General features: G+C 40.1%; 1 protein-coding gene across 4 annotated transcripts in view; it reads left to right on the forward strand.

Moving 5' to 3' along the window:
• Nucleotides 1–13202, forward strand: part of SLC7A2 (solute carrier family 7 member 2) — a 70371-nt gene extending 57169 nt beyond the window's left edge. For 2 of the 4 annotated variants that reach the window (XM_032288370.1, XM_032288371.1), the window contains exons 8-12: nt 1045–1147; nt 3045–3250; nt 4657–4823; nt 6344–6452; nt 7683–7900. In XM_032288370.1, coding sequence (XP_032144261.1) covers nt 1045–1147; nt 3045–3250; nt 4657–4823; nt 6344–6452; nt 7683–7876 — 779 coding nt within the window. In that variant the 3' untranslated portion in view covers nt 7877–7900. Of the gene's footprint in view, nt 1–1044; nt 1148–3044; nt 3251–4656; nt 4824–6343; nt 6453–7682 lie in introns of all 4 variants that reach the window. The other 2 variants (XM_032288373.1, XM_032288372.1) reach the window with 2 other exon arrangements.
• Nucleotides 13203–13780: the final 578 nt, after the last annotated feature.

Raw genomic sequence — 13780 nt, forward strand, 5'->3', positions numbered from 1 at the left:
CACCATATAAATGGAATGTGATGTTATCCACTTACTGTGACAGGGAAAACTGTAGGCTAAATTCAAGTTAATAGTGTCACTATTTTGATGTTTCAGTGGAGAAAACAGTTGTTTAGTGGAAGTTAATCTTTAAAATATTTTTTTGCCTCTTAATATTTTGGGATTTGGTGTGCAGGACCAGAAGTTGATGTCTCAGATCTAGAAAGTCTACCTGGAATGCATAATAGCATTTAGCCTGTTTCAGAAACATAATTTAATTGAAAATTACTTTATTATCAGAATTACTAAAATAATTTTGAGTCAGGCTGGGCACTGTGGCTCACACCTGTAATCCCAGCATTTTGGGAGGCCAAGGCCGCTGGATCACTTGAGGCCAGTTCAAGACTAGCCTGACCAACATGGTGAAACCCTGCCTCTACTAAAAATACAAAAATTAGCCGAGTGTGGTGGCACGTACCTGTAGTCCCAGCTACTTGGGAGGCTGAGACATGAGAATCGCTTGAACCAGGTAGGTGGAGATTGCAGTAAGCCAAGATTGCACCACTGCACTCCAGCCTGGGTGACAAAGTGAGATCCTGTCTCAAAAAAAAGAAAAAATTGAGTTGTATGTAACTCAATGCATTTGGAAAGTAAAGTGGTTATGTAATACTATAATGAAAGTTCCTTCTGTTTGAATGTTTTTTTTGTGGTTTTAAAAAACGAGCTAGCCAGTGTTTCCTAGCAGTATCTTTCTTCTGAAACATCAAAGACAGTGTTCTGTCATGTAATGTTTTCACTCTTTGTCAGGCCAAATATTTTTTAAGTAATCAAAGTAGAATGTGCCTTGTAGTTGCTAGAGACCTAAGGGCTTTTGAAGTCCTATCAACAGATTATATGGACCCTAAGAACATCTTAACTGTGAGAGATACATTTTCAGTAGTCTTCTTGACTAATCGTTAGTACCCAAATCAAGTAGCAGTCAGATGTCCCTGGCTTGAACGTTAATAACTGTATGGAATTTCCTCCTGGGCCATTTGCTTCACCGTTCTTTTCTTTTCCCCCTAGCTTTGATGGCCTTTCTCTTTGACCTGAAGGCACTTGTGGACATGATGTCCATTGGTACTCTCATGGCATACTCTCTGGTGGCAGCCTGTGTTCTCATCCTCAGGTGAGTCGCCTGGTGGTTCTGTAGGGTGTACCATGCGTGAGGGGCTCTGGGAGTCAGATATTGAGCCCTCACTCTCCTGGCTTCCAGGGAGCCAGCTGTCTCATCAAGGTGAGAGGTCACATCCATCAAAATAGCAATGAAAAGTAGAAGAAGCATATCTAGTCTTTAGCAAAGAATCAATTACAAGTTGACCATTAGTGGATAGGTTGGCTTAATCTACATGAAAGGCAATTTCTCATAATGTTCAAAGACACTTAAGAATGCTATGCTTTTTGTTCCATTAATTCAATTGTTAAAATTTTTGTGCTAAAGATTTAATCAGAGGCACACACAGATGTATGTAAAGGATGTTTATGGAAAAAGTAATTCACAATAGTGAAAAAATGAAAACTAACCTGAATATCACTAGGGGAATGGTTAAATAAATGAGGCTACATTTATTCAGTGGACCCTTCTACAGCAAATAAAATGGTATTTAATTTTATGGAGAAATATATCCATTTCAGGATACAAAATTACAGTATATATAGTATCTGAACTTATTTAAATAATAAATTTACATGAAGAAATCATATATGCCTATATAGACATTATATGCCTGGATGAAATTGCACCAAAGTACTAACAGTAATTAACACTGGGTGGTAGTATCATGGCTGGTTTTAAATTTCTCCTGTATACTTTCATGTATTTTTTCTCAGTGAGCATCTTTCTTTATATGGAAGGAAAACGTTGCTTTCAAAAATAAGTAAAGGCTGCCCAGAAGGTGAAGAGGCCATACTGAAAAGCCTGGGGCAGACACTACGTGGAGAAGCAGGCTTGTTATTAGTCCATTCTCACACTGCTAATAAAGACATAGCCAAGACTGGGTGATTTATAAAGGAAAGAAATTTAATTGGCTCCCAGTTCTGCAGAGCTGGAGAGGCCTCAGGAAACTTACAATCATGGTGGAAGAGGAAGCAAACACATCCTTCTTCACATGATAGCAGGAAGAAGTGCGGAGCAAAAAGGGGGAAGGCCCCTTAGGGTGTAGTGGCGGGCACCTGTAGTCCCAGCTACTCCAGAGGCTGAGGCAGGAGAATCACTTGAACCCAATGGGGAGGTTGCAGTGAGCTGACATCGCGCCACTGCATTCCAGCCTGGGCAGCAAGAGTGAAACTTCATCTAAAAAAAAAAAAAAAATCAGATCTTTTAAGAACTCACTATCATGAGAACAGCATGAAGGTAACCACTCCCATTTTTAAAATACCTCCCACTGGGTCTCTCCCATGGCACATGGGGCTTTTGGGAACTACAGTTCAAGGGCAGATTTGGGTTGGAGACACAGCCAAACGATATCAACCAGTCTTGATATAAGCTATAGAGGAGGAGGATAAAGTAATAAAGGAAAATGGCATGCACTGGGTGTAGAGGTGGCACAATGGCCAGATGAGCTTGTCTGGGTATAGCTAGAAGAATGGGTAGGGAAGGACGAGGCCAGGAAGACAGATTGTGATGAGGCCTTTGAATGCCAAACTGGTGACTGCATTATTTTACAACTGAAATTTACCCAGCGTTCCTGCGCCGTTTTCATGAACCACATTTCCTTTGGACATAGATAATTTCAGAATAATCATCCTTTTATCAAGATCGCCTTACTTTACAACTTCACTTTCTTGTGCCATCTAATACATTACTGTGATTAGATGACTACTAGGGGAAATGTGGATATTTTGCTGCAGATATTTTATTGAAAAGGTTTGCCATGTGGCTCAGCATGCTCTGGGGCTGGAGTCATAAGTGTTGATTTACTCTACACACTATTACTCTGTATGATGTCTTCAGGTTTTAGGTGCTAGTTTCACTTGGGTCAAATGTCTGTTTGACAATGAAGACATAGTTGTTTGTTTGGGAATAGGTACCAGCCTGGCTTATCTTATGAGCAGCCCAAATGTTCTCCTGAGAAAGATGGTCTGGGATTGTGTCCCAACGCAGCCTCGAAGAGTGAGTCCCAGGTCACCATGCTGCAAAGACAGGGCTTCAGTGTGCGGACCCTCTTCTGCCCCTCCCCCCTGCCGACACAGCAGTCAGCTTCTCTTGTGAGCTTTCTAGTAGGATTCCTGGGTAAGTCTTCTTCTCTGCGTACATTGTACAGACCCAGAAGATGTGTGTGGGTGGAGCTGGCATGATGTGGAAGAGCACAGAGGGCCTCACATTGCCCTAGAATATATTAGCAACCACCCTGAAATTTTTACTGAAAGCATCACCAGCAGTGGAGATCATCTTTATATGACCTGTATAAATTTATCGTATCTTGATAATTGAAGAAAAGAGGAAGGAATACTTCAAGACAAGAGTGACAGAAGTACAAACTGGCACATTCATTAGTGGTTATTTCACCGTTGGGTGGAAGTATCATGCCAGGTACCTCTGCCAGTAACCTGACTGGAACCCAGTGAAATTGTCCAATAATAAAGAAAGTCCTTGTTTGTTCACTCACAGTGACATAATCATTCATATTTTCAGTGACATTTACTGAACATTGCCTGTGTGCCAGGCACTCCACTGGGCACCTGGGGTGCCAAGAGAGGCAATCCTTACTCTTACTGGTTTTTACAGGGCAGGATGATTGGTAGCAAGTAGGGAAGCACAGAGTTCTCAAAGCAAATGGGAGGGTCCTCTAGAGCAGACTTGATGGTCAGAGATGGGGTGGTGATGTCATTCTCCAAAACAAGGAGAAGAGATGCAGATGATATATCATTTGTGTACGTTAGCGGTCTGTATTAGTCTGTTCTCACACTACTAGTAAAGACATGCCCAAGACTGGGTAAATTATAAAGAAAAAGAGGTTTAATGGACTCACAGTTCCACGTGGCTAGGAGGCCACACAATCATGGTGGAAGGTGAAAGGTGCACATCTTACGTGGCAGCATGCAAAAGAATGATAACCAAGCAAAAGGGATTTCCCCTTATAAAACCAGCAGATCTCATGAGTCTTATTCACTACCATGAGAACAGTATGGGGAAAACTGCATACCATTCAATTATCTTGCACTGGGTCCCTCCCACAACACATGGAAATTACAGGAGCTACAATTCAAGATGAGATTTGGGTGGGGACACAGCCAAACCATATCACAGTCCATGTTTAAAATAGCTTAAAATAACCAGATGTGCCATTTCTCATTTGAAAAAAAGGTAAGTATCCATCCCTAAGAGCATCCTAGTCTAAGAGTAGCCAATGAGGACACAGTTAGCACACGAGCAGATAATGCAAGTCAGTAACATCAAGTGGGGTGGTTGGCTTCTAAGGAGGAGAGAGTAAAGAGCAAATGAGCAATGTTTCTTAAATCTGTGCAACTGAACATCTCTCTCCTCAGTGAAGAAGAAAGGGCAAGGTGAAGACTCTTTGTATTTAGCCAACTAGATGTGTACAGAACTGGATGTTTTGTCAGAATACGCTGTTTGCACCAAGCAATCTGGGTAGAGCATGGTGTGCTGACTGTGTTTTCTATACATCACCCCTGCAGCTTTTCTCGTGTTGGGCCTGAGTATCTTGACCACTTATGGAGTTCACGCCATCTCCAAGCTGGAGGCCTGGAGCCTTGCTCTCCTTGGGCTGTTTCTTGTTCTCAGCATTGCCATCGTTCTCACCATCTGGAGGCAGCCCCAGAATCAGCAAAAAGTAGCCTTCATGGTATGTGTAGTGAGGATTGGAGACCCAAAATATAATATTGTGTTCATTTTCTCTGTATAATTAATTTGCTGAGTTATTTCTTTTCTTTGCTTTTTTTTTTTTTTTTTGGAAATGGAGCCCTTCTTTGTCACCCAGGCTGGAGTGCAGTGGAGCAATCTCAGCTCACTGCAGCCTTTGCCTTCCGGGTTCAAACAAGTCTCCTGCCTCAGCCTCCTCAGTAGCTGGGATTACAGGTACATGCCACCATGCTCAGCTAATTTTTGTATTTTTAGTAGAGATGGGATTTCACCATGTTGGCCAGGCTGGTCTCAAACTCCTGTGCTCAAATAATCTGCCCACCTCCGCCTCCAAAAGTGCTGGTATTACACGTGTGAGCCACAGTGCCCTGCTTATTTGTGTATTTTTGTGGTGATGGGATTTTGCCGTGTTGGCCAGGCTGGTCTCAAACTCCTGACCTCAGGTGATCCACTTGCCTTAGTGAATTGTTTCTTAAAAAGAAAAAAGAAAAAAAGTGTCTAATGCAGTTAGCCAGTGAATGAGAGTGTCAGAATCCTTCGACATGTTCCTTTTTGTACAGAATTCCTTCTACATTGGCCCTCTTACTGCCTTTTCAAAAACTTGGGAATGTTCCTATCACAGTATTATTATATGTAGTAGCAAACAAATTTCATGTTAAAGAAGCTATAATATCAGAAAAGTAAGGTGAATGTTTTGTTTTTAGAGATTCACTGCCCTCTCATGAGGACTTCATTCCCACCAAACACCCTTCCTCCAGGGCCAGGTGTGATGGCTCACACGGGTAATCCCAGCACTTTGAAAGGCCAAGGCAGGAGGATCGCTTGGGGCCAGGAGTTCAATTCAAGGGCAGCCTGGGCAACATAGCAAGACCCCATCTCTACAAAACAAACAAACAAATTAGCTGCGTGTGGTGGTTCATTTCTGTAGTCCTAGCTAGTCAGGAGGCTGAGATGGGGAGGATCACTTGAACCCAGGAGCTCAAGGCTGTAGTGAGCTATCATATTATCACTGCACTCTAGCCTGGGTGACAGAGTGAGACACTCTCTCTAAAAATAAAACTAAATTATAAACTAAAAAGACAAGCTCCTCCACTGCAAGTTAAACTATCCTGCCCCATTTGAGCTAAGAGTATACTGGCTTAGGCTTGAAGAGAGCGTCCTGGAAGGATGTACCTGGGATACCACATGTATCCCGCATTTCAGAGATATCCGCTGTGTGTGTATCTAAATGAAATCGGTAAACCCCCAAAAAGCTAAATCCTAAAGCCAATATTATTTTGATGGTGCAGGTGTTAGTGAATCTGATAAACCCCCTGTTGCCTTGAGCTTTAGTAAATGCTCTAAAATTGTGATTCTCCTTTTACAGACTCTAGAGCATGGTTTTTGCTGTGACTGATGTGGTGTGAATGTATATATGCCAAATTAATAGCCACCCTGTTGAAATAACTTGAGGAACATGCTTCAAAATATGAGTATAATCAAAAGGATTGTTTTCCCCCTTAGGTTCCATTCTTACCATTTTTGCCAGCATTCAGTATCCTGGTGAACATTTACTTGATGGTCCAGTTGAGCGCAGACACTTGGATCAGATTCAGCATTTGGATGGCACTTGGTATGTGCTTTAATGTTGAGCTCTCTTTCCTATTTCATGTGCTGTGATGAGAGAAATGCACTCTCTCCCTCATCCTGGGAATAAAGGGTTTTTTCCCCCATTTTTTTCTTTTCCAATTCTTAGGGATGTCTGAGTGCTTTTCCAGATGTTTTCAGATGCCTTTTTAAATCAGTATCTCCCAGTAACCCTCTAGAATCATGTAAGCTCTATTTTCTTCAACTTATGGGTAAAAAAAATGAAACCCAGAAAAAGTCATTTTACATCAACCCAAAACTCACAACCAATTTTCTAAAATGGAACTAAAACAGCAAAATGCCTACATGTCTGCAGTGATCTTAGGAGGGTACTTAAAACATTGCCCTGATCCACACACAGTCAGTGTGGTTGTGAATAAACGGTTGCTTTGCACACGATTCTTTGGACTCTCCTGGTGACAATGACACGTGGAAGGCATGTCCATGTCCCCTTTGTTAATACAGGTCGTACTTTCCAAAATACCTGACCTTGACTCTGATGACTCACCACTTGTATTTAGGGTATACTTTGAGACTTTAGCCCACATGTCATTTTGTTTACAGTATTGACTTTTAAGAGCATAAATTAAAATTTTTTCCATACCAACACTGCAAAACTTGTTGAGAGTGAAATACAATCTGGAAAGTTTGGGTCTTAAAAATAGAGAGGCACATTCCATCAGGAAGATATTTATCAAGGAGACCTTCTATGGGGTATCTTGTATTTGCATTTCATTCTTCTAAAGCAGCAGACCCCAACCTTATTGGCACCAGGGGCGGGTTTTGCGGAAGACAGTGTTTCCATAGGCAGGGTGGGGGATGGTTTTGAGATGAAATTGTTCCACCTCAGATCATCAGGCATTAGTTAGATTCTGGTAAGGAGCACACAACCTAGATCTCTCACATGCATAGTCCCTTCTATGAGAATCTAATGCGGCCACCGCTCTGACAGAAGGTGAAGCTCAGGTGGTCATGTGCGAGATGGGGAGTGGCTGTAAATACAGATGAGGCTTCGCTAGTTCACCTCCTGCTGTGTGACCTGGTTCCTAACAATAGTGGTCCACGGCCTGGGGTTTGGGGACCCCTGTTCTAAAGTACTACAGAAAGGAAAGAGAAAAACTCTATTAAGTTCTGTATTTAATTCTCCACCTCAATAACTTAAAAGTCATTTTCTGACATACCTGAAACATTGATTTTTTTACCCCCACCCCAATAGGCTTCCTGATTTACTTTGGTTATGGCATTAGACACAGCCTGGAGGGTCATCTGAGAGATGAAGACGAAGAAGGTGCTTATCCAGACAATATTCATGCAGCAACAGAAGAAAAATCTGCCATTCAGGCAAATGACCATCACCCAAGAAATCTCAGTTTACCTTTCATATTCCATGAAAAGACAAGCGAATTCTAACTCTTGCAGGAGGAGAGCTGGTCATCATCTTAACATACATATCCTACATTGAGTAAAACATGACAGGATGTCATGAGCATGCTAGGTTGTCATGGGTTCGCTCCATGCATAGTTCACCCTAACTTACACTCACTCATCTGCACAGCATCTCCTCAGATGGTGAATTATGTGCCCTGGGAAACTTCCTAAGTGGAGGCGTCGTTCATCAGTGATCAACAGCCCCCAAATAGTGGGAGTGTATGTATGTGTGTGTGTATGTATGTGTGTTTGTATATGCTTGGGAACATGAGTGTTAAAAGTTAGCTGGTGTTTTACTATTACGGTGTTACATCTTTCCAGTTTTGTCATTAATCAGTGGCGTATACTGCACATACTGAAAAAGAGGTAAATCACTGAATGCAAAGAGGTTTTGTGTGTGCCCCCTGCAGTTGGGGAAATACTAGTAGCTCCATCTTATTTGACTTCATCACTGTCAATTTAGGGGATGCCAAAATGCAGTTACTCATCATGGTGTCTATCACTGGTTAGGGATAAGATAAGGGGATAAGGAATGAGCCTTTTCATTAAGTTATGAATGCCAGCAGTGGGTTTAATGCAAATTTTTTTCCCTATGAGGTATGACAGTTTGCTCAAACTTCAGCCAATAGGGATGGCTGCTTCTGCCGCACTGCACAGGCCAGGAGTGGCATTCCAAGTCACTATTTGTCATCCTTTTGAATTCTTGTCTCCTTTGCAAACAGTGTTCCTAAAATACGAGCTCTTCACTTTTTGTGAATGACGTATCCCCAGTCAGGGACTTAAGAGAGGCAGTGTGATCTACTTGGGACCCTTGAAATTAAAAAGTGAAAGTAGTCACCCTGGCCAGAAAGCTCATGGGAGTGACCGTAATGAGAATATGTTTGAAGATGAGAGAGTTAGACCAATGCTTGAATAAGCAGACACCAAGCATCCTTTTCTAAAAAGTCACTTAAAATAAGCCAACAGACTCTCCCAGCCCACACAATTGATGGCATGGTTCATCCGTTTTCCATTACTTACCTAATCACAGTTTAGTTTTTATCTTGACTTCTTGGGTACAGAGTTCATTTATTTGTTTCTATGTTTCTTTTCTCTTGTCCTGGAGATGAGGGGGCTACAACAGCATCCTGCGAAGAGGGAAGGATCAAGGGATAGAAGAAGAGAAAATCCCCCTGTTCTGAGATGAATGTGCCTATTCCAATATTAAATGGCATCTGGCCCAATGTAAGGGCTTTGGATCTAATTTACCTCTGATGTTTCTTTTGGAAACATTTAGGAATGTTTTTCTCCCCCTACTCGATAAATTGTTTAGCACTTTTTATTCCATTTGCTTTCAAATGACCACACTAAGCCTATTAATACAAGCTCCAGAGTTTGTATACAATAACCCATCAGTGATTGAGGATTCAAATACTCTGGTTAAAAACATGATTATTTAAAACTGTAAACTAAAAAAAATTAAATTGAATTAAAATTGTATAAACACAGTTATCTTCGTAAATGAGTAAATTGGTTTTTACATGTAAGATTCTCTAATTGTTACGTTTTACATTTGAGGGTTCCCTAATAGTGGACTATTTATTTGCAGTGTGTTTTGCTTCTCATAAACTATTTTCTTTTGTACAAATCATTAAGTAGTTCATTGGATGAGGCTGGGTGACATTTCCCAGGACACCATGGTGAACATTACCAAGCACACTAGCTGGCCCACATAATCCAAAGGCAAGGAAAACATTTGTTTTTCTCACAGGTCTCCCAAGAAATCAGTTATTTTATTGATGCCATTAAAAAGCAAGTTGCGATGGTTTTGCATAACCAAGAGTTTATTGTGATTAAACATCAAACAGGTAGAAAGCCTGAGTTTCTGGCTGCTAGTGTTGGAGCATCTGTGACACAGAACTCATTATGGACATTCCACAACTTCCAGGTGCACATGGTAAAATCAGAAGCCCAGAATTCTCTCTCAAGCTGGATGTTTTACTGGAGAGAAGGAGTTGGATAAGCATAGGGTCAGATATTTGGGAAGGGACGGTAGGCAGGCTCATAAACCCTTGCTGTTGTCACAGTACACGGAAAACCCCTTTGGTTCCACACTCGATCTAGAATAGGCCCTTCACACAGGAAATGTGAACAGTTGTTATATATAAAAACTCATCGTTTACTGTAACAAAATCAAGAAACTTGTTTAGAATGTGATAGGCAGCTAAAACTGTTATGCCCACTGTGTTCAATTTGAAGCAGAATGTAGGGAAAAATTATTTTTCCACATTGATATAATTTACAGACACCAATAACTATAAAAAGATGCTTTGTCAGCCACTGTGCCTTTTTTTCTGTGAGGACTCAAATGGATGTGTGTGTTTGTATGTATGTTACAGTTATGTATGTATGTGTGAGTGTACATATATCTGTGTGTGTGTATTTCAAATGTCCGTGTGTAAGTTGGATTTATGGTGGGCTTTGGCGATATCGTTACGTGGGTACAAAACCCAACTGATGTGGAGAAAAATTAATGTTTGATGTTGATAGATATGCTTACACCAAATTTTTAGTTTTTAAACTATTTTAAAATGTACTATGATTTTATATGTATATTTCCTATAAATAGGCTCTTTAAGAAGTATTTATAATGTTTCTAATATGAAATCACTAAACTCTAGTACATTATAAGAGGTGCTTTGTAATCTGGAATGGAGAGGTGGTAGGGGGCATTTGGGAATTCCTGTTTACTTGTTTCCACCACACCTTTTCTGACAGATCTCTTTTGGTAGGTGTTTATTGGTAAAAGTCAGTACCACCAGCTCTTTGGCACCTTCCTGTTTCTACATTTGAATTAATAATGTTTTGAACTCGTTGTTCTTTTTACTTTCTCAAAATTACCTGAATGTGTTGCAGAGTTTTGACTAGTAATCAATGAAAAGTATATAAAGTCTTCTCCAGTAATTAAAAAGTACATATGCACATTCTTTTGTGATTGAGTAAAAGCAGCTTAAATTACTTTTCCTGTCTACGCTAAGGAATATATTCTCAACGTTTCAGTGAGAATTTCTTATAATAGCGCCTCAATTGTATACTCTTTACAAAAGACTAATTTGTGAATGACCACCAAAAGGCAATGGCAGTCTTACATGAAAGAATAGAGCTATGCAAACTCTATTTAAAACTATGAGGAAAACTTACATTAGAACCTTTGATATGTACTGAAATACTGATTATCATAATCACATTTCCCCAGAGATCAACACTGAGGAAACTAAATCCAAAGTGTCATTTGAGAGAGATCTATAAGAAAAAGTAACATGAATTTATGGAGCTTTACCATTACCAGCCATAGTTGACAGAAAATATTAGTTTCAGAATTATTTTCCTTTAAAAAATAAAAGATTGTCTTCTTTTAATTTCTATGAATAAGAGAATTTTTAAAAAACATTTACATTTTGCATATTAGTCAAAATACTTTTTAAGTCTTGAGTGCTTACAGGTAGTTGTTAAAAAAAATTTTAAGCCAGGCTTGGTGGCTCACACCTGTAATTCTAGGACTTTGGGAGGTCGAGGGAAGCCTATCACTTGAGCACAGGAGTTTCAGACCAGCCTGAGCAGCCTAGCAAGACCCCGCCTCTACAAAAAATACAAAAATTAGCTGGGCATGGTGGCACGCACCTGTAGTCCCCGCTACTGGGGTACTGAGATGGGAGCATTACTTGAGCCCAGGAGATTGAGGCTGCGGTGAGTTGAGATTATGCCACTGTACTCCAGCCTGGGCAATGGTGAGACCCTGCCTCAAAAAGAAAAAAAAAATTTTTAATAAAACACTTTGAATTAGAATCTATTTTTACCTATTTTCCAAATTTGTTGAAATGCTTAGCAGGGAGCATAAGGAAAAGCCATCAGCATCCAATACCCATGATGACGGAAAGAGCACTTGAGCTTGCTTTCCCTCCTCTTAAATCAGGGCGTGCTCTGAGATTACAAACCACGTGATGACATCATGCCAAGATTCTGACTTTCTGGTGATGTTGCTCATGCTTTCTCCTGATACGCTTCAAGAAACTGTTACCACCAAAAATACAGTTTCCTCAGGGTTTTGAAGGATTGAGTTTAGCATGTACGTCATGGGTTATTAAAGTTCACATGATTCTTGTGAAATTAACTGTCCTTTTTGCTGGGGCCAAAACAGTGCCTTCTCTTGCATACTTTACTTTTTTATAAAGTTCTCCCACATGTCCTTAAATATCAAGGGGGAAAGTAGGGATATTCGTGTAGCAAGTAATGCTAGCCAAGGTCAATTTTTAGTCATGTAGATGTGAAAGTAAGGTTGCTTGACTTCATTGTTTTGGGGAGATTTTTTTTTTCCGTACATAATTATATTTAAACATTTTAAAATAGCCTTCCAGTTTCTGGATTTTGAGAAGCCTGATCTGTTATTGTTGTGGTTGTTGGTTTTTGTAATATTCATTATTGTTTTTACGTATACAGTTTAGTCTTATTGATTTCAAATGCATTTTGTTATGGCTCAACCCAACTGATAATACTGTTTGCTGGGAGGACTATACTTAACTTTTATTCACCGTGGCTGATGCCACTGCCATGATCGCTGGGCCTTAAAGAGCTTTCCCTAACCACTGACAGCCCCATGGATCATAATCAGAGCCCCAGGCTGGTTCCAGGGTCAGGCAGCCTTTAAGGCATAAGCATCTATCTATCTGTAGCTACCCTTGTAGTATGGGCTCTTAGACTGATGAGGTGCGATATGAAGTGAAAGACTTCAGATGCAAGTCAGGTAGTTTGGGGTCCTTAATTCCAAATATCCTGTGGGCATATCAAGATGAATAAGGACCAAGGAACTTCTGTGACTCATGGAAGGGGTAGCTGATTCCGGAACTAGCATAGTGGGACCCGGTCTACAATTTATGCACATGCACTGACAGCCTTGCTGTGCCATGTATCTCACCAAGATCCAGGTAGGAAAGAGCCTCCTATTGCCAACAGGTTGGGTTTCTCTGGCCTACACCTGATTAATGGGCCCTTTATCTTTGGTGGCCCCTACGAGTGCCCAGTTGTTTTATTGCTTTATTTTGTTATCACTGTACTTAATAGAAATTGTTGATAGGGCCCAAAACCCTACAGAAAATCTATGTCTGTAATAACCAACAAAGACATTGGATTTGTGTGGCTGTAAAGGGTTTTTTTTTAGTAGTAATTTTAAATTTAAATGTTTTTAAGTGATGATCAGTGTTCCTTTTTACTTAAGTTGTATTCTTTTTTAGAATTTGTAATAAATAAAAACTGCTGCTTTACCACTGTAAAATATGCTTTCTGATGTGACTGTATTTTAAAATAAATTTTAATAAGTAATAATGCAGAAGGCAGATGTCACATATACCAAAAGCACACATTTAATATTTACCTAATTTAAACACCTTTTTTATTTGGAAATCTTTAAAACTCAGAAATATAATGCAATCTACATTGAAACAATTGAAGAATACTAAGCTGGCAACCTAGGGCCTGCTGTGTGATTAACAAGTCCTGAGAGATGAAAGAGATGTCTTCATATATCCTCGATCCTTGTGGTACATTCCAGAAAAGTATCAGTTGCTCTTGAAGCATGCCACCCCAGAGTCACACATCTGGGATTCTACAACTGACTGCCATTTAATGAGCCAATCACTTTGACATTGCTTTGATCTGCAAGGAGTTCATCAATGTTCTTTCCACCAAATCTTTCTATTTGGTGGAAAGAACATTGAATATTTGAACATTGATGGAACAGTCAAACATTGATGGAATACTCAAATATTGATGGAATATTTAAATTAAGGTGGAAAGAACATTGATGGAATATTCAAATACTCAATGTTCTTTCCACCTTTAATAATTGGTGAT

The sequence above is a fragment of the Sapajus apella genome, unplaced genomic scaffold (genome assembly GCF_009761245.1).
Source record: "Sapajus apella isolate SASKATOON/1434 unplaced genomic scaffold, GSC_monkey_1.0 scaffold21, whole genome shotgun sequence".
In the NCBI taxonomy this organism is placed as follows: Eukaryota; Metazoa; Chordata; class Mammalia; order Primates; family Cebidae; genus Sapajus; species Sapajus apella.